The sequence below is a fragment of the Ursus arctos genome, unplaced genomic scaffold (genome assembly GCF_023065955.2).
Source record: "Ursus arctos isolate Adak ecotype North America unplaced genomic scaffold, UrsArc2.0 scaffold_7, whole genome shotgun sequence".
NCBI lineage: Eukaryota > Metazoa > Chordata > Mammalia > Carnivora > Ursidae > Ursus > Ursus arctos.
Genome location: NW_026623089.1, coordinates 82627658 through 82653293, shown reverse-complemented (window position 1 = coordinate 82653293; position 25636 = coordinate 82627658). Strand labels below are relative to the sequence as shown.

Below are 25636 nucleotides of genomic sequence, written 5' to 3'. Positions count from 1 at the left end.
ATGTGCTAAGAACTAAATACGACAGATACAAAAATCTATAAGCCATGCTCTCCTTCCCAAAGGAGCTTACGTCATTTTTTTCCATGCAAAAAGCTTACATTCCAAAAATGAAATAACTAGGGCTCATCGAACATTACAGAAGGTGACGATGTGCCTCTGAGCTTATTTTAATGTTTACTTTTAATTATAAATATGCTATCCTTGTAAAAACAATCAAACAGAACTATATCAAGCAGAAAATTAAAATTACTTCCCATCCTACTTCCCAGATTTCAGTATGTCACCCATTATATCCTCTCTCCATTTTATTAAAATTCCAAACATAGTGAATAGTATAATGAACCCCCACAAGCCCTAATTCTTTTTATAATTTACATTATCATCCATTCCACTACCATGACCAAAGGGCCATGTAACTAAACTATAAGATGCAAAAACGTAAAGAAAAAAATAATAAAGCTGAAACTGATATAGAATTCTGTCAATTCAAAATAGCATGAGGAGAAATGGATACATACCATTCCCTATTTTTTGAAAGTTCTGCTCTTCGAAAGAGACTGAGGAGATTTGAAACTGTCACTTCCGAACTAAAGTGTTGTTTGAAAATCTGAAGAAGAAACATACATGAGTAAATTTTCACTTGCTTCAGATACATACGGTGCTTGTTAAATGAACTTTAAAAAATAATGAATTATAGAGTTTATCTCCCAACCGTCCACATATAATTTCAAAGCTTTATGAGAACAGTTTCTCGAAAGTGGCATTTATGAGACAACTTTCCATGATCCCAAGGCATTTACTATTGATAAAAACTCACAAAGCACTTTTTCCTTTTGAAGAATATCCACATACATAAAGTTGTGCAGTCTACCTTTTCCCATGAGCTTTCCTTAACCAAGCTTAAGTCTATGCTATCAAGAGAACAAATTTCCAATGAAGGAATAATTTCCGAATATGTTCCTGCCTAGAACAGAGAATCACCTGGGAAGAGCAAGAAAATATTTACAAAGTGTGTATTTCAACAAACAACAAATTCACTCACCTTAAAAGCATTTATAGCTGACAAAACAACATCTACGCTATCATCACCTAATCGGGTTAAAATGGCTTCTTTTATGAAAGACTCATCGACACTCTCCTAAGCAAAAGAAAAAAATACATAAATTTGGTTGCTGCTAAAACCTCGTAACAGTTTACACTAGAAAGAAAGCTTAGTTTTATGAAAAGTACTCCAGATTATCAGTCAAGAAATACAGACTCTGTCCTGGACACAAATTCAAACACTCTAAGCACACTTGCACTGAACTAGATAATCTCTAAAGGGCCTTTTTAGATGAGTAATTATTTGGTACAAACTTTTCCTAGTTTCTACTGAAAATACCACAGAATATGTATAATCCAAACATAATTTTTGCATTAAGAAATTCGTCTTGTTAAATAAGAGCCCAAATATTGAGTGTGCATAAACTAAAGAATCAGAACGTCTAGGTTTACATCCTAGCTCCACCACTTACCTGCTGTGTGACCTGCAGCAAGTTACTTTACCCTTCCAGGTCTCACTATTCTCGTCCATAAAATAGATTAAATAATAGTACTTACCTCAAAGGACTGCTACAAAATGAAATAATACATGCTGCATTTAGAACAAGGCTTTACACACTGTAAGTACTGTTAAAAGTTAGCTATCAGTATCAAGATTTTTGTTAAGGATAAGTACATCTGCTGCGAAGCCAACTGCCAGTCTGTCAAAAAGGGATCCTATTTTTTTTAATCAACAAAAGAAAATAAAGCATATAATCACTCAAAGTAACGGAAAAATAAGACTACAAGCCAACCTAAATATATCCCTATATGTAGATGGTGAAAAAAATAAATCTAAATAATGCTCCAAAAGAGTAACAGGGCACTGTGCTGGGAGAGAAAACCAAAATCCCGAGAAGTCACAAAACTGAAGTCCAAGTCTCATGTATCAAATGTCACCAAAATTTTCTCTAGAGCTAACAAGCAGCCAAATATCCCAATCTGAAATTCTAGAATAGAATCTATGTTCTGTCACTGATGGAGAAGGGAAAATGAAATCAAAGCACGCAGAGAAAGACAGTAACTGTAATTACAATACTTAAACCTGAAAGGTAGATATATCCAGTGCCCTCTATTGAAAAACTAACCAGATCCAGAAGAGGACAGGGGAGAAAGGGATTAAGAGTAAAAGAAGGCTGAGAACAGCTTCAGGAGTATTAGGAGATTCCAGGAATCCCTTTTTCATTCTAGACAATGGAATCTTGCAGCACAACAAAGATCAGTATTCAACAGTTTAATTACCCAAAAAATCAGTAACACATACTTATAAGCAGTTTGTGAAACATAACTTACGCCAGATCAGAAATGAATCAAATCAAGCAATAGATTACAAATTTGAGTACTACGTCAACCATTATTAAAGAAACATTCTCACAGGTCCTAATGCTTTTGTTACTTACAGATCATTTTAAAATTAAGTAACTCAAAAATATTAAAAAATATTAAAAATATAAAACAAATTTTTTAAGTCCAATATTTAAAAACCCTACAAAACCAATAAAACTCAAACTGAAATAAATTTACTATGGTAATTATGATTAGCTGAAATTAAACTCTACTTGTGATATGAATCCTGTTCTACCAACCATGACACAAGTTCGAGTTCAGCATGTTTATATTACTATGTGCCATGGGGAAACAACTCTAGGACCACTTTTCTTTATTCAGAAATTTTCCAAATATGCAAATAGTAGTACATACACGAGAGGATTTCAGATATCACAGAGATTAACACTCCCATTTCAATTATAGTAACTACCATAAAATATCTATACCAATTAGCTCTTCAAACCCATGATTTGATGGCTATGTAAAAAAAAAAAAAAAAAAAATGAGTCCATTTAAAGCAAGAGAAAAATTCTAAGAACGCATATGAGCAGTAAGCAAACACAGCAAAGTCATGAAGGTATTGCTTGAATGGCTGAAGTCTGAAATATACTGCTTCATCTGAATCACTGCAAAGTCTTTGTAAAATATCCTTTTGGTATAAAGACATTACTAACAAATTAAGTGAGCCTTTGTACTTCCTATCTACCGCCACCAAAAGGTGAAACGCAACTGCAGGTACTGAGCTCACGGAACGGGTTCCAAAAGCTCTCGTTCCCGTATCTCCAAACACACTCACGTTGAACTTGAGACCATCAGAGTCAAATTTCAAAACTAAAACATTCGCAGATAATCTGTGAGCCTCTGTAAATGATCTAGAAATTCTAGTCTGAAAAACACTTAACTAAATAATAATCTGCAACGTGAAAACGTGTGAAGAGAGTTGTCATTAGAGCACACACAGGTTAAAGTGCTGGCTGCTGGCATGCATGGTCCTAAATCTTTGTCTAGTGTACTCTCATCTGCTTTATTCATCTTATGTCTGTAATTACACAATATCAATTGTAGTTGGGAACTTCAATTTCTTATTCTAGAATGACACTGTTCATCATAAGGATAAAAATACCACAAATGTAGCTATTTGACACAAACCTCTGATGTTTTCATATTTTTCAGATGATTAATGGCCAGAAGTCTCACAGCAGCAAGTGGATGATTCAGACTGAGCATCAAGGAGGTATCAGAATCTGCTAAAAACTATAGGATTCATCACAATCACCAAATGATTTCACCGTTAAATCTGAGCAGCATCTGATCAAGAATAAAAACTAGAGAAAACCATCCCAAAATGCCCAATATATTTGATAACAACCATCTAATTTCAGAAACCAAGAAGTAAAGTAAAATCTTTGTCTCTAGAACATGGTATGAGTTACAACAGATGAACCAAGTGTGTATTGTTAACGTTGTGGTTTTGAGCACCCTTGTGTCTACGGGTAGGTTTAAGCAATTCTGTTAAGTAACTGTGAATTCTTTATGTAGATCTGACTCCAGACTGAGACGTACCTAAAATAAATCACTGTATTAGCATCTAAATGAAAATATAAATTTTAAAAAAATGGTCACTGAAGACAGAAAGCAATTCATCTAAATGATACAACGAGAGTCAAATTTATGACGAATTACTTCACTTATGTAATCAAACTAAGAAGGAAATCTGTATCATTCTAAGATTTGGAAATGAAACGGCATTAAAGATGGAAGTCTAATTATGGAAGAGAAAAATCAAAACAATCACATTTCTCTTCATAATATTTATCTTCAAGGCTAATTGTAAGAACTGCTTAACTAACTTTTACTGGAAAAATTTAGGGTGAATCACCAGAAAATTTCTAGTTCTAACATGCTCATGAAATTAAAATCCATCTCCCTTTTTCTAATCAATGATTTAAACAGCCACATGTAGCTAGTGGGTACTGCACTGGAAAGTGCAGATATGGGAGAAAAATAAGGACACGCTGGAAACCAAGCGAAGCCACCTTTTAGTGATTGCTAAGGATCATTTGTAACATTTTCAAATAATACTCTTCTTGAGGGGAGTCTGGGTGACTCAGTCGTTAAGCTTCTGCCTTTGGCTCAGGGCGTGATCCCAGAGTCCTGGGATTGAGCCCCACATCAGGCTCCTCCTCTGGGAGCCTGCTTTTTCCTCTCCCACTCCCCCTGCTTGTGTTCCCTCTCTCGCTGGCTGTCTTTCTCGGTCAAATAAATAAATAAAATCTTAAAAAAAAAAAACAAAACTCCTCTTGAAATAAGTATCACATTCAGTTATTTAAATTACTGTGCCTTTTTCCAGTGATTCAAACCCTGCCTCAGAGCCTTACTTCAGGGAACTAGGTAAGCTGTATTAAATCGCACCTGTCCATAAAACTTTCCAAAGAAAGGCGGGAAGTAACAAATTTCCTTCCAGAGCTTTTCAAAGAACCACACAAATATACCTGTAACTGTAGTAATTTCTCTTGAAGAAAAACTTACCTGATACTTTCCTCCACTTGTAGAAAGAGAGATAAACTGATGAAAAAGTTCTTGTTTATTTAGATCTGTAATTTCTTTAAGGCGTTCCTCCAGTACAACATCTAATGTTCTGGGATATCTGGGAAAAAATTAATGAGTTAATTATTCTTAGTGAAGTTACTGACCACACGCACCATACATGTATTAAAAAAAGGCATAAATAAAACTTAAAAAATTACTGAGACTGAGAGTTACAATTTTAATAAATGGTATATGTAAAACCAAATGATATTAATCAAGTTTATTACTATGACTATTACAACATAATGTCTCTCTATAAAAAAAATTACACTCTCTACAGTCTCCATACAGCCCCTATTCCCTATATGAAAGTCATATTTCAAATATACCTAAATGCCCCACCTGTCTTCCTCAAGGGGGGGAAAAAAAGGACAGCCTCTTTACAATCCACTCACTGTATTACGATGTGACCTGTGTATCTTCTTTTTGTAAATAGAGAAGCACACATTAGAGAAGGGCACAAACACAACTTACTTGCTTTCTAGAAGTCTGACAAGTGGAAGAAACTGTTCGTTAAGCAAAGACACTTTATCAGGATCGATTTCTTCCTGTGAACTATATGAAATATACTCTTCAAAAAGAAGGCTGCAAAACAAAGCAAGTAGCAGACATGAGAGCTACTATTTACTGAGTACCCATTATGTTCTAGATGCTTTAGAAATATCTGCCACACTTCCACAAGGCAGAAGTCATTCTTACTATACAAATACAAAAACTGGGGCTAAGAATTCTTGTAATTTGCCTGAGATCAAAGGAGGAGAACCACCATAGCCAACATTTAGCGAGCCCTACTGTGCTTTAAGAAGTAGAGCAGGTTTTCAACCCCAGTTTGATTGCGGGGCCCGCACTCTACACAGTACTTCCCGCGTATGCTACCATTTAATTCACAAGCCAACTCTGTGAGCAAGGGGCACGAATGACACACACCAGCAGACAGGCCAATGTTACACAACAGCAAAACCAGATCCAGGCAGTCTGACCTTCAGAACTTACTACTCTACTCTCCTGGAAATGAGAGAGGCAGGATTCAAGCCCATGTCTGACTGCAATGCCTACATTCTTTGCACTTGTATCAAGTTGCCCTTTAAGTAAAAAAAGAAAATGGGAAACTGAACTATCTTTACAGAAAAGGAAGAAATAACTTTACTTCACACCAACGCTCAGTATTAGGTTTCTAATTGATATTTACTAAATGCCAACTGTGAGGTATTATTTCAGGCATTTTCATCATTTATTAATAGGAAACTCTAATCAGGCACTAGTTACATGTAGCTATAACCCAAATTTAGCTTAACTATTAACTTTCCATAATCACACATAAGCACTAAAGAGAAATTACTTTTTCCTTCTACTGCCACAATTACTGCATTAAGTACTTATAATTAGTGAAATGATATTGACAAATCAAGGAGTACATCATAAAGACATACCAGAAAACTGCTAACCAATTCTCAAAAGTCCACAAAATCACAAAAATACAAATCAAAAGCATGTCAGAAATAATACCTTACCTAGCCAACAAATGGTCTAAGTTGTCCTTCAGTGATATATTTGTAAGTATAGCTTCTAAATGTCTCCTGTATATTTGACCATCCATCCCTTCAGTTTCTTCTCCTTGAGTATACAATATAAATTAAAATTGGGAAAAGTTTTTTGCACTTACATTAAGTTTATTTATAGCAGAAAACCTTTCTATAGGAATAACTTTAAACCATAACCATCCTTAACCAGCTTTTTACCTGTTAATAAAAATGTATTTTGCCTAGCCATTTATATATTTTTACAACATTTCTGTATACATTACCCTCACTTATGCTTTACCTGAAATTCTCTTTATTTTTAACAAGTTTTTCATGCCTATCTTATTAAAACAGAAGTCTAAAAAATAGTCATTCTAGGTCATATTAGGAATGGATGAAGTTGGGACCCAAGCCTAGGTCTTAATAAACTAGCTCTGAAAACAGGCTCAACCATCATCTCACTACGCCTTACTGAACGAAGAGCTGTCATCTTCTATTCCAGATTGACTACAGATGTATTATGAATCAGATGCTGGCCCTGCCTTCAAAGATTGGGACATTACTCGTCACCACCAAAATAGGAAAAATACACTTTTATACATGCTAATCATGTTTCTGAAACACGTATGTAAACCAAAATCTGGTTAAGCAAACCTAATTTTCAACAGACTGACATAATTTAGAGATGTCTTCCTTAGTAGGTCTTTCTTGGCCTAAGTGGCAACAGGACCACACACTTCTTGTCTTTCTGTATTTATTGAAGGATAAAAAGCATATAATGGAAATAATCACTTTTAATTACCTTCTTTATGGTTTTTAAAAATTTAGACTTTTATGTATGAGATTTTCTTGGTCTATGGTCAATGACTCAAAGGAGAAAAACTTTTTGTGGCAACTGAATATTTATTATAAATGAGTCACTGAAGTTCATTAAATATGTAAATGAGAAGGAAAAGTTTTACTTGGCAACATATATCGTTTTAAAATAATTCCATAGTCTTTTCCATGAGATTAAGAACACACATCCAAAAAAAAAAAGAAAAAACCACCAAAAAACAGAATTCTGAGTATATCATTCAATGAACAAGGATCTCCCTTCAACCAACCTACTCCCCACCCCCAAATGTTTTCCACATACGAAAAAATTACCCAAAAATAATTAGATAGCATAAACTTTAAATATCTTAAAGATATTAACAGGAGTGTGATTCCTATTTTAAGAGAATCAGATCTTAGACACTAAGTTTCTCAACACAAAATGTAAAACCACATACCTGTAACATGATTAACGATGGAGACAACCAGATGGGGAAGCATGTAACGCAGAAGAGGACTGATGTCATAAATTTCAGAAATCCCATGAAGTATTGGAATAAGATCAGGAACATTACACAAGTGAGGAAATGGCCTTTGAAGAAATAAGTACATGTTAACTTTAAAAGTCACATAATAGGGGCGCCTGGGTGGCAGGCACAGCGGTTAAGAGTCTGCCTTCGGCTCAGGGCGTGATCCTGGCGTTCTGGGATCGAGCCCCACATCAGGCTCCTCTGCTAGGAGCCTGCTTCTTCCTCTCCCACTCCCCCTGCTTGTGTTCCCTCTCTTGCTGGCTGTCTCTCTCTGTCAAATAAATAAATAAAATCTTTAAAAAAATAAAAAAATAAAAAAATAAAAGTCACATAATATATGACAATTAAAAAAAAAGTATAAAATTTAACTTTGAAAAGAATTATTCAAAATAACTTCACTCTCCTTTACTATTATTTCTCAATTCAATTGTACATACTTTTTCCCAAGGCTCTCTGGCTTCTGTCTCTGCATGAGCACTATCAAGCAACCTAATCCATCCTGGATCAAAGAGGGAATTTTGGTCAGCGTTTTGATGATCTGTGAAGCCAGTGAATTAACGAAGGTATCTTCCATTGTCACTTTCACAGAAATCTGACATATTATCATATACGTTGCAGCTCTGTAATCTGGTAAAGATGATTTCAATCCCTAAATATTTTTTAAGATATAAGGAAAAATTATAAACTATATCATTGAATTCTACTTAAAATGTCACTTTACCTTGACAAATTGAAAATGCCATAAATTAGAGATTAATACTACCTAACACACACTGAGAGACAACAACTCCTCAAAGGTCGACCTCTTTCCTGAGCACACAGAGATAAGTCTCCTGGTTGAAAGGAGGGATCTCAAAGGTCTCCCAACTCAAACATCCACTATTTATGCTAAAAGGGCCAACAGGCTCTTCTTCTTAAGGCAAACACCCACCAGTGTAAAAGAGACTTCAGAAACAAAACAGTGTCTGATTAAAGATGATAATTTTGGGACACTGGTAGGAAGTGAAAGCAGTAAATTCATGGGGAATCTGGGAAGGGTGACAGGCAACAAGGCACTTGGGAAGAAGAAACATTGAGAAGTGCAAGTCACTGTAAAACGAGTAAGAGAGCCTATGCCTTGATGAAATTTTCTAATCCATTCCTTTTCCAGCGAGTTAACATGCTAAGAAAACAGATCTGGAAGATAGTGGCAGGGCCAAATAACTAACATTTATTCTTAAGGAGCCCTAATTAAGATCCCACTTTGGTTAAGTTTTTAAGACAAAAGTCATCTTTTTTTTCTACCAAAAAATTAAATCTTACCAACCATCTGAAATAGGTCTTCAATTTTAAAATATTTATGTCTAAGTGAAATTCTTAAAAACCAGGACATTCCTTTAAGTACAAAATAATCTGCATCTGAGCAGGACCAACCTTTTGGATGTATGGAAACAGCTTGGCAACTATATTATCCAATTTGTCCTCAGCAGTCACTAGAGCAGACACGATGGTAGAAGCATAAAATGTTAAGAGCACCCTCAACTGAGCTGAACTCCCAGGATACTCCGCAAAAACCTAGAACAAAACCACAAACAAAGCACATATGAAAGTGAAAGCCCAATTACATAAAAGTCTAAGAATATTTACAGCTCTCCTCAACTACTTCAGGCTGACATGTTCATTTTTACCATATACAACAGTAAATACACAAATTTAATGGTTCAATTAAATATGATAAAAATGAACAATCCTGACATTTTTAGATCATCTCTTTATTTAAAGTCACCATAAACAGAATTTGGCAAGGAACAGGATAATTTATTTTTGTAGGAAAACACCTTTAGTGATGAAAGACTGATCAAACTGCTCATGCTCCAGAACAGCAGGTCACTTAAGAGGAACTTCTGCAAAGTATAGTAATTAGGAAATGCCTTAGCAGGCTTTCTTCATTCAGAGCAACCAATCTCTTTTAATGGAATTATACAGTCACGAAACAAGATACTACTCACTTTCACAGATTTTGTCACCAGACTACAAATGAAATCCATGAATCCAAGATCTTTGTAGCAGTGGGTAATCAAAGTTCCCCTAGCTAAGGGCACTCCATGTTGCTGTTACAGACAGAAAGAACCAACTGTCATTAAAGACATTCATCAACATTATTTTTTAAAGTACCTACCACAGTAACAGCTTTGTACTGGTACAGTTCATAAATATAAAATATAGTCTCTCCATACAGCTTGTGGTAAATATGAGATTAACATATAAAATTCTGCAAAGTTTAGAAAGCCAAGAGGTCAGCAGCAAGGTGCAGGCACTCAGTGAATATTGCCTACTTACCATGTTTTGCATTTTGATAGGTATTTACCTAAATCTCTGGATTCTCCAGATTCTTAGTAATACTCTCTCTTAGTTAGACTGGGTTTTTCAGCCAATGAGATAGGCTGTCTCTGCTTTACAGTAACACCAGTAATAGAAATAGATAAGGAACACAGAAAACTTACACTGCTATTCCCACTGCTTATCATCATGCATGGCATGTACTGGGTGCTCAAAAAATACTGAATTAATCAAAGAAAGGAGAATAGGAAATGAACTTCAATAGGTGAGTGGGGTTTGCATACCTTAGACAAGTGTGTCTAGAGAGCATCAATGTCTGTGTGTAGAGGAGGAAAAAAAAATGGTCTTGATGTTATTAGCAGAGGAAGTAATTCGATAAGCTTTACCATGCCTGGTTTTCTCTTCTTGAACACTCTTTAGTTCAAGTGCTTTACATTCAAACTCAAACTGTACTTCCAATTAAAAACTCCCGTTCCTTTCTTTTTACTAATTCTGATCACTGACCTATCATGATGCATAAAGTTAACTCTTTCCACGGTCCTACAGTCTGTTAGTCTACTTTTGTCCCCATTTGTCCTCCTCCTAGCCTGAACTACCACGCTCAATATTCAGTAAAATACATGTCATTCAACAATCATACCTTAACTGGTGACAACCAAAACCATTTGTGCTTTGGATTATTAATTTTTAGGAGCTGTATAACCCGTACAAATATTCTTGTCTCATGGTACGGTAGAACACAAGCAATGAGGCTATCTTGATTATAAAGATGGATATGGAACCTGGGGGGAGAAAAGCAAAAAATTCAAACTGACACAAAACCTACGAGCACATATTTCCTTACACGTCCAAACTGTTTACCAATGAGCTAAAACTACTCAGAATATCAGTAAAAACAAGCACATAACTATAAGCAGATAAAGAGCATTAAATGATGTCTCTATTTTGCAGAATTTGGTCAACTCTTATGCAGTAATATTTTTTAATATTCAAAATCAAAATTTATATGCCATTCAAACTTTTTCTAAACCTATTATTAAATTAATAAAACTGTGCAATCATTGTGGTCAAGCCAACAGAAAAGCAACTGGTCAACTAGGAAGCAAAGCTTGGTTCCTCTCCATGCTCACCAAGTTCGCCTTCCACAGCCTCCTCAGATTACCTAATTACCAGAATTCTAAAACCAGAAGACTAATGAGAAAGAAAATCACATTACTTTCTTTGAATTAAACTGTTAAATTACAACCATATAAAATTTGTCCCTGAACTTCACAAAACTTTGTATTAGCTCCTCTACCATAATAAGAGGTTCATTAATTACATCAGATACAGTAAATCCTTTCTAGCCTTGAAGACCTAGCTCAATTATCTCCTTTTTCAGAATGCTTTTCCTAATTCTCCCAGAGAAGTGATCCCTCATGTCTGTCTTAACTCTATACTAGCCAAGATGCTACTTTCTACATGAAGCTCCTCTGAACCTCAGGCAGCACAACACGCCCCAAACTTTGCATGCACCTTTATTTTAAAACAATAACCAAGGGCGGCCTACTCATCTTGTATTGAATTTAATGTTTGCTTAATAAATAAATTACATGAATACAAAAAGTACTCCTTACACTAATGATCTATGGGGGGGGTTAAATGCTAGAAGAAAAAGGGAAATATTACAGACTTATTGTTTTTTGTCTGATAATTCTACTGTTCTGATAATCAGAAGACCCAAGTTAAACTTATGTTTTCTCAATGACTTACTTGCTTCCAGAAGGGAAATCACTTTATCCCTATGTCTCCAATTAATGACATGCACGTCTTTCTACTTTTAAAACATACAACACATGGCAGAATAAACAAAACTGTGTAAGCTGTGATGTGATGGCAATTAAATGAGAAAATAAACTGAATGTACTTACAAAGACAATTTCCAAAGAGGATAAAAGATCAAACCTTGAAAACAATCTTGTATCTCAGCTTACTACTTGTGTGACTCAGGTAACTTAACTATGCCTCAATTCTGTATATTGTAAAACGGGGAAAATAGAACTATCTTCCCATAGGAATGCTGTAAGCACTGAGGGCACGCAAAGTGCTTACTACAGAAGCTGGTACAAAAATGTTCAATACACATCAGCTATTATTGTTTTTCTTAAGTTACAGTGTTTTAGAGGATACTATTTGCCTCTTCCCAAAGCACTGGTTTTGTTATTTCGGCAAGAAAGAAGTTTAAGAATACCCTTTGCTCCAAATACGCAGTGACAATTTGTAATGGCAAAGTAACATGAGCTCCTCAGAACTAGTCAAGTTGGCTTTTTTTTTTTAAAAGAGAAAGAGCGAGAGAGAGCACACACACACACACAGAAGCAGGTGGAGCGGCAGGCAAAGGGAGAGGAAGAAGCAGGCTCCCCGTGGAGCAGGGAGCCCGATGTGGGGCTCAATCCCAGGACCCTGGGATCATGCCCTGAGCTGAAGGCAGATGCGCAACTGACTGAGCCACACAGGTGCCCGTGAAATTGGCCTATTAACTAAAGATCTCCAGGAGTTCTAGTTCTTGCTATCGACAAAAGTGAGTTTAACAGGGGGCATGCTTATCTCACCCAACAGACATGGTGCTACTCTCTTAATATATCTAAGTTCTCAGTTTTAAATTGATTTTAAGTGCTCTCATTACTTAATTTTTTTTTTAAAAAGATCAAAGCTGTTAGCCCATAATTATTTCTGTAATTTTATTTGCTACCTGTGAATCAACCACTCCAGACACTTCTGTGCTGGCTTCAGTAGGAAGTAAGGAGACAAGTGAATAAGGAATAATGAAATGTTTTCATCCAGCTGTTTGTTCACTGCTTTGGTCTGAACGCTGCGCTCCAGTGTTTTTGCTAGCTGGCTGAACAACGGTGCTTCAAACTGCTCAAAGGAAGGGTCAATCCCCAGCAGCTCTTCCAGGCCAGTGCGTCCTAGGAAAAGGCCAAATGATTTAACAACTGATTGCAAGCAAACTCATCTCACCCCTCTTTCACAGTTTTATTTACCCCCCAAATCTCTGTATCCTTTTAGCAGGTATAATCATAACACAGTCCCAAACATAGATTTCTAGTTTTCAACATAAAGAATAAATCCAATCTCCCCAAGTAGGAGAACAGAAAGTTCTGCCCCGCCGAAGCCATTCCTTTAAAAACAAACAACCCATTCAGTAACGAGGCCAGTCCTCCTAGGGATTAGGAGGCCTCCTCCTGCAACCCAGCCACTGCCTCCAGCCTTTTCTGAGCTGTTCTTCACTCTACCCATTAGTTAAGCTCCCTAACCCTGCTTCACCCGTGCAATTCGGCTACTGCTCCCCGCACACGTTTCAAGCATCTAGCACCTGGCTGTTATTCTCTTTCCCTGAGCAACGTAAGTCAACACCTTAGAAACTGCTAAGGAAGAGGGAGGGTCTGGAGAGAAAACGAGACAGCAACACTCACACAACAAACGCTTCAGAGCTTCTGTGAGTTAACGGATAGCTCACCGATGGCAAAGGCGGTGTCCCTGTCGACGGTGGCCGCTTCCTTGGGGTCAAACAACAAAGAAGCGACTTCATCTCTTGAGAGCAGACTGCGGTCACTCTGCGGGAGGGCGAGGCGCTGGAGCTGCTGGGCTAAGGACGTCATCGCTCACGCCGGCGGATCCCTGAAAACACAGGCTAGGAAACACCATCACCGTGAGAAGTCTCCAGGAAACTACGAGCCCCTAACGCCTCCCGTGCAAGAAACTCCTTCGCTCTCAGCGCCGTCCCAGACATACACGGGCTGCCCCGTGACTCACGGACTCAAGAAGCGGACACCGCAGCACCAGCGTTAACTAATTAAAGCTCCCGGGGCCGCACCACGGCTTTCCTCAGCCCTGCCTCCGCGACACTCGCAAACCCGCCGACACCTCACCCGCCTCGGTAAACCGTCTACTCCCCTACAGCTCCCGCTCACTGGGAACCTGATTTCGGGAAGCGCGTACCGAGTAACACGCCTTCCCAGCAGTTCCCACATGCGACCCGAGCAGCCAGCTCTCGCCCGGAAATTAAAAGCACGCTTCACGAGAGCTTCCGGTTTCAGGCGCTACGGCAAGAGAAGAGGCACAAGCTTGTCAGAAAGGCGGTACGCTACGCCACCTCCCTGCGTGGAAGCCCCACCCCTTCGCCCTGCGGGGCTCCAGCTCCCGCTCCGCGTCTGAGTCCCGCTGGGCTCCTCCGCTGGCGGCTGCCCGTCCGCACTCTGCGGTTGGCGCCCGCAGGGTTCAGTCTCAGGGCGAGCCTTTTGAGAGGATCTGGAACTGGACGCATTTATTAGACATACATTTATCCAGCTCTTACCGTGTAGCAGCACATTCGGCGGTGGTTGGAAATGGGAGCCCTGAGGTCACGTGGGCTCAGGCGCCTGCGCCCCTGGGCTGCAGGAGCTCACCGAGTGATCTCTCTGAGTGTGTTCCCTGGATCAAGTGGGGAAAGGCGGAGGATTGCGTGAGATGAGCCGCTCTGTAAACCCGGGTGCCCCCGCCCGGGAGCTTGGGGACGTTCCTGGAGGGCGCATACTGCATTTCTCTTCTCTTCTCGAGTTAACCCTGCGGGGTCACAACTCACAGACCGAACTGACCACCCCAGGTCAACGGTGCTAGGAGTTTTAACAAAGGAAGATGTAGCTCTCTCCCCAGTCGGGACACAGACGAGTTTCCGTCGCCCCTCAAAGTCAGTCTTGCCCCTTGGCTGTGATGCGCGCTCCCACCCAGGTCCCAGACAGCCGCGGGGGATGGCATCGTGGTGGGCTAATGCTGCTCACGGGTGTCTCACCTGGACACTACCGTCTGTTTCCAAAGCAGGGCGCGGTGTGTGCGGCAAACGGGAGCTTCTCTCCGAGAAGAGACACAGCGCGGGAGGGACTGGATATCCTCTACCGTCTCTGGATGCTTCATTTTTTTTTCCTAATAATAATTTTTTATTATATTATGTTAGTCACCATACAGTACATCCTTAGTTTTTGATGTAAAGTTCCATGATTCATTACTTGTGTATAACACCCAGTGCACCATGCAATACGTGCCCTCCTTAATACCCATCATGGGTCTAATCCCATTCCCCCACCCCCTTCTCCTCTGAGGCCCTCAGTTTGTTTCCCAGAGTCCATAGTCTCTTCATTTCTTTCAAAAGATGGAACTTTTCCGTACCCGGCGTTCATCTTTCAATAACCCTCTTCCCTGGAGATTGTTGGAAACAGTTACAAATTTGGGGGCTCCCTGCTTCTATACTCAGTGCGTATTTTCTGCTTTTTTATTAGAACCGTCTTTTGTTCTTGTTTTACTTTAACAGCATTCAGAACAACCCAAAATCTTTTCAATTATTCCTGCAGATAGTTAATCTCCTTTTTCATGTGGTGTTAATTGCCTTAAGAGAATAAGAGGACTTTTTAAGTTCTGTCGGTACCTACTTTACCCACACAAACAGATACCTCAGAGATATTGTTTCGCCCTAATGTTTCAAAGGGAATTTTGCCTTTACAAGAGCCATCAGCTTAGGGAGAAGTTAAAGTAGTAAGAAATGAAAAAACAGTACCATTTTATCCACAAGACAAGTTTGCTTTTTCACTTAAAAAATCCTGAATGTATTTTTAAAAGCTTCATAAAAATGAAAACAAAAAGAAAAATGCTACAGGTATTTGGTTCAACTCTTTATCAACCAAGGAAGAATTCACTGAGAATTCGAGCAAACAGGCATTTACTTGGGCAATGAGAATTGCAATGCCGGGGACAGATTCAGATAGGAACTTGAATTGTGCTCTGAGGAAGACAAGGAAGGGGCAGAGATATAAAGGTGAAAGGTCATGAGTGCAGTTCTCATTTAGGTCCTCTATGCAAAATAGGAATTTAAAGTATGTTAATTGGGAATGGTTGGATTCATAGATAAACGAAGGATTGAAACTTGTTAAATCAAGTTGCCTCCTTTCAAAGTGAAGAATTTGAAAGATTCAGGTGTCATGATGATGAAGGAATTAAATCCAGGCTGAGGGCTTGCAGCCGACAAAAAGTTCATGGTTCCTCCCATGAGGATGTGCATAAATTTTTCCTCCCTTATGGTCTCTCCACCCTATTTAAAACAGCTAGGCTTAGCTAGGCTTGCTTGCTCTGTTTGAAATCTTTCATGCCTTTCTATGTCAGATCCAATGGTATATGGTGCCATGATGAATTTTATTTTGGAAGTAAACTAGGAAAGTAAGAAAATAAGTCAGAGATTTATTATATAGATATAGATATATATTATATGTTTATTTTAAAAATATACCTTGATCTTGAGTTATATCTTTTTCTCCATCTTAAAAGAATTTTTGAATATATTCCTGATTGTTTTCTGATTATCTCCTCCTTGGTTTTTGTGATTATACACCCGTCTCCTAGTTTAATTATTCAGCTGAGGACGAGAGCAAACTTACTTACTCAGTTGTTATTTGAATTTAAAATATCAGTTGTCTAAAAATCCTTTTCATGGCTTTTGCTTCTTTACATTCATTAAATCCATAACCTTAGCTATAGTTAATACATATTTCTTGATGCAAAGATAAACATGGTTTTCAGAGATGGTATTTTAACTATATGCTCTTTCATTTGTTGAGGGATGTCATGACAGTACAGGGATGACTTCTGTTCCTCAATTAATCACTGTTCAAGGCAAGGCACAGTTTCTAAGAGTGATTTGAGCAAGTAAATTGTTTTTCAAGGGCTATTCTCCCTCCTTTACCCTACCCCTTTTAATCCCTAGTATTGATACTTTTGATTCATTCCATGTGTACTTTACACCAGCCTAGGCATTTAGTGGTGAACAAGACAGCTGGGCTTTCTACCCTTATGGAACCTACATTCCACCAGGAAGAGACAAACAGTAAGCAAATAGATAAACCAGAAAAGCATCAAGTAATGTGATAAGTACTCTAATGATACTACTACAAAGCCATATGATAGGGTGACTGAGAAAAGGCATCCTTAGTTTGAGTGGCTAGAGGGAACATTGACTCATGACCTGAATGAGAAGTCTTGACATTTACTCCCACTCCAGTCACAACAGAACATCTCTCCATCCATCAAATACACCAAGCTTGTATTTTCTCCACAGCATCTATGACTACCCGGAACAATTTGATTTGCTGGCCTGTTTATTTCTTCTGTCCCCTCTCTTGAATACTGTCTCCATATAGGCTGACATGACGTCTGCCCCTCAGATAATGGAGGCTGGGCAGGTGTGCAAGTAGAGACTCACCTACTGTCGGTTTAAATTATTTTTAAAAGATTTTCTTTATTTATTTGGCAGAGAGGAGAGAGAGAGATAGAGCGCACAAGCAGGGGGAGCAGCAGGCAGAGGAAGAGGGAGAAGCAGGCTCTCCTGCTGAGAAAGGAGCCCAACTTGGGGCTCAATCCCTGGGATCATGACCGGAGCCAAAGGCAGACGCTCAGCTGACTGAGCCACACAGATGCCCGTAAATATTTAAAAGTTATAAGTCAACCTAACACACTGTTAACTCCTCCTCTACTGTTAACTGTTACAAACTCCCATTTTTGACAAGTAAACATTTAAAAGACAAAATAAAAATGTTTTTATATGAATGAAAGATGGCAAAATATAAAAGATGACAGTACTTAATTATTGTACCTGTCTGGGTATAACATTGATTGGCTGATGAGTTTGGATGTGTAATAAAGACATATAGAGCTAATACATTCCCTATATATTTATCCCATAAAATTTCAGCAAAATTATCAATCATATTGTTTCACCCAGATTTTCAAGAATTGTGTTCTATTGATAAAAATGATCAAAAAAGATTTAAAAATAATATTTAATTACATTCCAAGTATACAAAACTTGAATATATTTTCACAAAAATATGAATTAAATAAAAAGCCAATACATTTTATTTTTCACTTGTTTTCAATAGTTATCTTTCTTTTTTTAAAAAGACTTCATTCATTTATTTGAGAGAGAGAGAGCGCACGTGAGAGAAAGCACAGCAGGGGGAGTGGCAGAGGGAGAGGTAGAAGCAGGCTCCCCGCCGAGCTGGCAGCCCGATGTGGAGCTGGATCCCAGGATCCCGGAATCATGACCAGAGCCGAAGGCAGACACTTAATCAAATGAGCCACCCAGGCACCCCAACAGTTATCTTTCTTTTAAGAAGGCAAAAGAGATTATAATTAATGACAAAACTTTAAATAAAATTAAATAAAGCTGAAGTTTTTAATTTTTTCATAAATATTATTACCTTATTAAATATTTTTCACAAGGGTGCCTGGGTGGCTCAGTCAGTTAAGTGCCTGACTTCAGCTCAGGTCCTGATCTCAGGGTACTGGGATGGAGCTCCATCTTGGGCTCCCTGCTCAGTGGGGAGTCTACTTGTCCCTCTCTCTCTCCCTCTGCCCCTTCCCCTGCTCATGTTCTCTCTCTCTCTGTCAAATAAATAAATAAATAAATAAATAAATTTTTTTCACAAAAAATAAATTATTCACAAGTTTGTCATTCAATGTCCATCTAGTTGCCAGTGTATAAAATCAGTATTACCTTTCATTCATATTACATCTATATCTACCTATTTTCAAATTTAAGACTCATATGAATTGTTTAATATTGTAAACAGTCTTCAGCTACCATATCCAATTGTTGAGAATACTTTGCTGGTTCATGAGTACGTCCAGACCCATAAATTGGAAAACAAAAGGAAACAAGAAAGTATGTTTGGAACTGCTTAGAAATAACACTTCATTGGCAGAAATCTATTATGTTCATGCAGTCTGAAAGGAGGAACGTGACAAGTTAATTACTTTGTCTTTTCTTCTTACCTAAGCCATTTTACATACTAATCTTCCTTACACTCTGACACAGTGTCTGGAAGCAGTACAACTCGTAAGCCTTCCGTGCATTCAAACGGGGTTTTCTTTTAGTTGAGGACACAGGGCAAGAGACCCGTTTCTCAGATGCTTAAACACACAAATCAGAGACTGGATGTTCAGTCTCCCACATTTTTAAACCAATTTTTTTATGTATTTGTGATATGTAGGGTGCAGACCTTACCCCAGTCCAAGGGTGGTCTTGAAATCAGGGCTTTCTCATGCTTGCTACTAAATCCTTGTTGTCAGCTAACATGCCTGGGATGTGGTTGGCAGTAAACATTTATTGGCTGAAAAAATGAGTGAATGAATGTATACATACGTAAACTGTGTCTGTATGTATCTCTTTCCCGTTCAAGAAATGTATATCAGGGGGCGCCTGGGTGGCACAGTGGTTGGGCGTCTGCCTTCGGCTCAGGGCGTGGTCCCGGCGTTATGGGATCGAGCCCCACATCAGGCTCCTCCGCTAGGAGCCTGCTTCTCCCTCTCCCACTCCCCCCTGCTTGTGTTCCCTCTCTCGTTGGCTGTCTCTATCTCTGTCAAATAAATAAATAAAATCTTAAAAAAAAAAAAAGGAAATGTATATCAGAATGTAGGTGAGTGAAAGTAGTATCGTTACAGGAATGACTTAGAAATATTCTAACTGTAATAAAAGTAAATTATTTAGAAACTTCCATTTTTTTTGTTCATACTTTATTTACAACATATATCACAACTGATGGGACACTATCTACCTGAAAATATATCCATTGGTGAGAAATGAAATAAGATGTATGTAATGAGCAATGTCAACTCAGCATGTGAAATCTACATTTTAGTCAAGTGGCAAGAAGTACATGATTAGTTCAATGAACTGAGAAGTTAAATATTTGTTCTTCATATTATGTCCCAAAGTTATTTACATTATTATGAATTTGAACACTTGTGGACCTGTCACCAGAAATGGCAATTATTTTTCTGGTTATTTTGAAATGCAGTCGTGGGGAGCTGGGAATTGAAAAAAAGAAGAAAAAAAAAAGAGATTTGGCAACCAATTAGAGACGTGCCTGATACAGCTCTGGGAACCAGCAGAGGGCGCTGAAGCATTTTCCTGACCCCCAGGGGACGTTCAGCGGTATCCCCAGGTAACGTGAGGAGCAGCAGCTTTCAAACTTTTTAAATTTGAAAATTGTGTACAATTATATAAAAATTGGTTCATATAATTTTCGATATATTATAAAAAGCAATAAAAGGAAGGCCTTTAAACATTTAGAGAACCGCAGGACTCGAAAGTGTTCAGATTTTCTTAGCTAATGAGAATTATTCACTCATCTGTTTAATAAACACATGAAACTATAGGTGTGGGTGTCCTGAATCCCTTTCCCCCACCCCCACCTCATTCTAAGTTAATTTCCGTTGAATTTTTGCTACTGGGGAGATTTTTGTGTTGAATAAGGTCGTGGTGAAGTAGAGAACTGGGAAAGCCAGCAAGGTGAAATTAATAGAAACATCATGACAAAGAGTTATCAGAAAATCCAGGAAAGTTTAGATGGTTGGTGTGGAGGGGAAGGATTCAGCTCTCTGTGAGCTGGCTTTGAAGAACTTGGGGTAGAGAAGGGTTTGGGTGATAAAATGAAGAAAAGAGCAGCTCCACGTATGAGATGGTATTAGGAAGTAAATAGAGAAAAAATTTTAAGGTTTTCTTTGTGTTACATTCGTATTCTCCTTTTGGCATTTTTTTTTTTTTGGCAGGGTACAGTATACTTTATTGATGGTACGTGACAAGGTAAGGCTCTCCAAGCCCCTCCACTTCTTCAGGGGGTCTGGGATGGAAACCATGTGGAGGTCGGGGGATTCTCAGTGTGTTGCGGGATGAGGTGGGGTGAGGACTCCCCAGCAGCTGAGGGCCTTTCTCTTCCTCTTGCTCTCACTGGGGCTGGTGGTCTAGGGGGCAATTACACCTTGGAGGCCATGTGGGCCAGAAGGTCCACTACCTGTAGTGTAGCCAAATTCATTGTCATACCAGGAAAGGAGCTTAACAAAGTGGTCATTGAGAGCAGTGTCAGCCCCGGGATTGAAGGTGGAGGAGTGCATGTCACTGTTACAGTCACAGGAGACAACCTGGTCCTCAGTGGAGCCCAGGGTGCCCTTGATGGGGCTCTCGATGCCTGCTTCACCACCTTGTTGATTGATGTCATTGTATTTGGCAGCTTTCTGCAGGCAGAAGGTCAGATCCATGGCTGACAGGTTGGTGGTGGGGACACAAGGACCATGCCAGTGAGCTTCCCATTCAGTTCAGGAATGATCTCACCTACAGCCTTGTTTTCAGTAGAAACAGGGATGATGCTCTGGGCAGCCCCTCGGACTTCCCAGAGGAGCCATCCATGGTCTTCTGGGTGGCAATGATGGCGTGGACTGTGGTCATGAGTCCTTCCATGATGCTGAAGTTGTCATGGATGAACTTGGCCAGAGTGGCCAAGCAGTTGGTGGTGCAGGAGGGATTGCTGACAACGTTGAGGGAATTGTCATACTTTTCATAGTTCATGCCCATCACAGACACGGGGGAATCAGCAGAAGGGGGGAGATGATGACCCTGTTGGCCCCACGCTTCCAGTGAGCCCCCGCCTTCTCCATGGTGTTGCAGATCACAGTGGATTCTACAACACACTCAGAACCAGCATCGCCCCATTTGGTGTTGGCGGGATCTCCCTCGTAAAAGATGGAATTGGGCTTTCTGTTGATGACAAGTTTCCCGTTCTCAGCCTTGACTGCCCCATTGCACTTGCCATGGGTGGGATCATACTGGAACATGCAGACCACGTACTTGAGGTCAGTGAAGGGGTCATTGGTGGTGACCATATCCACTTTGCCAGAATAGAAAGCAGCCCTGATGACATGGTGCTCAATACAGCCAAGTCCACTTACTCCACCCTTCCCCATCACGTCTTGGGCGGTGGCTGGCACTGCGCCAGAAGATGCAGCTATTTGTCCGCTGGGGAGGAGCAGTGAGCCTCCCTCTGGTATTCTTAAAAGTCTTCTCTGAACAGTTCAGTTTATTTTCAGTTCTCTCTAGGAGCCAGACTACTATTTTTTGTGATATAACTCTATGCTGTATCTAGTTTCAAGACCCAGTAAACCAGTTCAGTTTAACGTGGGCTATTGAAGTATTCCAAATAAAGAGATGAAAATACCATTATTTCCCAATAACGTGATTATACACCTAGAAAACCCAAGGACAAAAACAGACACATAGACCAATGGAACAGAATAGAGAACCCAGAAATGGACCCTCGGCTCTTTGGGCAACTAATCTTTGATAAAGCAGGAAAAAACATCCAGTGGAAAAAAGACAGTCTCTTCAATAAATGGTGCTGGGAAAATTGGACAGCTACATGCAAAAGAATGAAACTTGACCACTCTCTCACACCATACACAAAAATAAACTCCAGATGGATGAAAGACCTCGATGTGAGACAGGAATCCATCAAAATCCTAGAGGAGAACATAAGCAGCAACCTCTACGACATTGGCCAAAGCAACCTTTTTCATGACACATCTCCAAAGGCAAGAGAAACAAAAGATAAAATGAACTTGTGGGACTTCATCAAGATAAAAAGCTTCTGCACAGCCAAGGAAACAGTAAAAAAAAAACTAAGAGGCAGCCCACAGAATGGGAGAATATATTTGCAAATGACACTACAGATAAAGGACTGGTATCCAAGATCTACAAAGAACTTCTCAAACTCAATACACGAGACACAAATAAACAAATCAAAAAATGGGCAGAAGATATGAACAGACACTCTTCCAATGAAGACATACAAATGGCTAACAGACACATGAAAAAATGTTCAAAATCATTAGCCATCAGGGAAATTCAAATCAAAAGCACACTGAGATACCACCTTACGCCAGTTAGAATGGCAAAAATTGACAAGGCAAGAAGCAACAATTGTTGGAGAGGATGTGGAGAAAGGGGATCCCTCCTACATTGTTGGTGGGAATGCAAGTTGGTACAGCCACTCTGGAAAACAGTGTGGAGGTCCCTTAAAAAGTTAAAAATTGAGCTACCCTATGATCCAGTCATTGCACTACTGGGTATTTACCCCAAAGATACAGACATAGTAAAGAGAAGAGCCATATGCACCCCAATGTTCATAGCAGCAATGTCCACAATAGCTAAATTGGGGAAGGAGCCGAGATGCCCTTCAACAGATGACTGGATTAAGAAGTTGTGGTCCATATATACAATGGAATATTACTCAGCTATCAAAAAGAATGAATTCTCAACATTTGCTGCAACATGGACGGCACTGGAGGAGATAATGCTAAGTGAAATACGTCAAGCAGAGAAAGACAACTATCATATGATTTCTCTCATCTATGGAACATAAGAACTAGGATGATCGGTAGGGGAAGAAAGGGATAAAGAAAGGGGGGGTAATCAGAAGGGGGAATGAAGCATGAGAGACTATGGACTATGAGAAACAAACTGAGGGCCTCAGAGGGGAGGGGGGTGGGGGAATGGGATAGACTGGTGATGGGTAGTAAGGAGGGCACGTATTGCATGGTGCACTGGGTGTTATACGCAACTAATGAATCATCGAGCTTTACATCGGAAACCGGGGATGGACTGTATGGTGACTAACATAATATAATAAAAAATCATTAAAAAAAAAAAAAAGAAAAGCCAAGGATTCAGTTCTAGAAACAACTGGACATAGTATGGAGTATAGGAAACTGAATAGGCGAGAGTGTAAACAACAGACACACACATACACACATGTGATGCCCACAGCATTTTATCTGTAATTGTAGGAAAACAAAGCGACAAAATAAAGGCCAATTTCCAACACCCACACAAAGTACTTGAGAGAAAAATATGTAAGATCTTTGTGAAGAAACAATAAAAACTTATGGAAAGTTAAAACAAATGATTTGAGTGAGTAGAGAAGATTGATAGCTATATTATGCTCCTGGATAGGAAGACAAATATTATATGAAATGTCTATGTGTCATCTCCAAGTTAATTTACGTATTTAATTCAGTCTTAAGAAAAATCCCAGAATGGTTTTAAAAACTTGACAAAATGTTTCCCAAATGGATATAAAAGAATAAGTATAACAGAATACATTTAAAAAATTCTCAGAGGGAAATATAATGGAAAAATATAATAAGGTAGATTAGCGTTATCAGGTATTAAAGATATAAGACAAAGCAGCTCCAGGTAAAAGAGTATAGCTCTGAGGCAAAAATAGACTAATACAGTCACAGCACCAAAGAGCTCATCCAGAAATGGACCCCAATATACAGTACAAGGTAAATATCAAAGACAACCAGGGAAGAAAATATTCGCTAGTGGATGTTGGGGTAGGTAATTTGGGTGGAGTAAAAAAAAAAATAAAAATAGATATTTACCTCAATCCATACACAAGAATGAATTCCAGAATACCTAAAGAAATCATAGTTCTGAACAGAATGGAGTAATCAGGGACCATATTAACACTCCCACTGGAAACAACTAACACATGGACAAAATAGATGAAACAATGGTTTTCAAAACACTGTATATCAGGCAGATAAGTTACCAGTGATCCCAGAGAGACATGAAAAGAGAGGTGGTCCTATGGTTGCCCCAGTGTACTGCCTTGGGAGAGTCTCTTGGTCACAGCCCGAGGAGGGAAACCCAGGCAGAGCACAGTGGACTCTCTGAGCTGAAGACATGGAGCTAAGAGTCCAAGGAGCACGAGGTGGCTAAAGCTTGCAGGACAGAGTACTGAAGAAGAGAAACCCTCAAAGAGAGAGCGAGAGAGCTGTGGAGATCTACAGGGATTCCCCCTTGAGTACTGGTCAGAGCTTGCTAAAGCTGAAGAAAGAGCCATCTGAAGGGATTAGCGGGAACAGTGCCCACATTCACACAGCACCGAGAATAGAGCCGGTTCCTACCAGTGAGGTGAAAGCCTCATGACCGGGTAGAGTTCACAGAAGTCTTGCCTCAGAAGTGGTGTAATTGGAGCAACTGGCTGGACGTAAGCTCGGCTCCAGGGTCCCCCAACACAACTCAACAGGAAGACATGGAAGAGAGAACTGTTGGCAAGTAACCTAGCTACGTTCCAGAGCAAAACTCAGCGGTGTCTAAAGGAATACAAAAATATCCAGCACGCAACAAGGTGATTTTCACAATATCTGGTATTGAATAGAAAATGATGAGGACCACAGAAAAGGAAGAAAATACAACACATAATGAAGAAACATCAATTGAAACAGACTCAGAACTAACACAGACATTGGAATTAGCAAAGACAATAATCAATTGTTATAACTATTCTGTATGTTCAAAAAGTTAATAGAGACATAGGATATATTTAAAAAGGCCCACATTGAGCTATGAGACAAGAAAACTGTGATGTGTAAGATGAAAAATACCCTGAATGGGAGTAATGGCAAAGTAGATGTCAGAGAAGAGAAGATTAGTGAACTCGAAGCATAGCAATAGAAACTACCTAAAATGAAACACCCACAGACAGAGAATTGTTTTTTGAAATGAACAAAGCACCAGTAAATTATGAGACAACCTTAAATGGATGGGTG

The 25636-nt window shown here is 39.1% G+C and overlaps 1 protein-coding gene and 1 pseudogene across 2 annotated transcripts in view; both read right to left on the bottom strand.

Annotated features, from left to right (window-relative positions):
• The window catches only part of HEATR1 (HEAT repeat containing 1), a 52916-nt gene extending 38337 nt beyond the window's left edge, over positions 1–14579 (bottom strand). The window contains exons 1-14 of one of the 2 annotated variants that reach the window (XM_026504022.4): positions 14520–14579; positions 13683–13856; positions 12915–13131; positions 10824–10965; positions 9853–9954; positions 9278–9418; positions 8302–8513; positions 7793–7926; positions 6510–6612; positions 5473–5583; positions 4939–5056; positions 3559–3663; positions 1043–1138; positions 519–607 (exon numbers count right to left, since the gene is read on the bottom strand). In XM_026504022.4, coding sequence (XP_026359807.1) covers positions 519–607; positions 1043–1138; positions 3559–3663; positions 4939–5056; positions 5473–5583; positions 6510–6612; positions 7793–7926; positions 8302–8513; positions 9278–9418; positions 9853–9954; positions 10824–10965; positions 12915–13131; positions 13683–13824 — 1712 coding nt within the window. In that variant the 5' untranslated portion in view covers positions 13825–13856; positions 14520–14579. Of the gene's footprint in view, positions 1–518; positions 608–1042; positions 1139–3558; positions 3664–4938; positions 5057–5472; positions 5584–6509; positions 6613–7792; positions 7927–8301; positions 8514–9277; positions 9419–9852; positions 9955–10823; positions 10966–12914; positions 13132–13682; positions 13857–14164; positions 14286–14519 lie in introns of those variants that run through there. The other variant, XM_026504021.4, reaches the window with a different exon arrangement.
• A 6421-nt stretch (positions 14580–21000) lies between these two features.
• Positions 21001–21985, bottom strand: LOC113258892 (glyceraldehyde-3-phosphate dehydrogenase-like; annotated as a pseudogene).
• Between the last annotated feature and the right edge of the window lie 3651 nt (positions 21986–25636).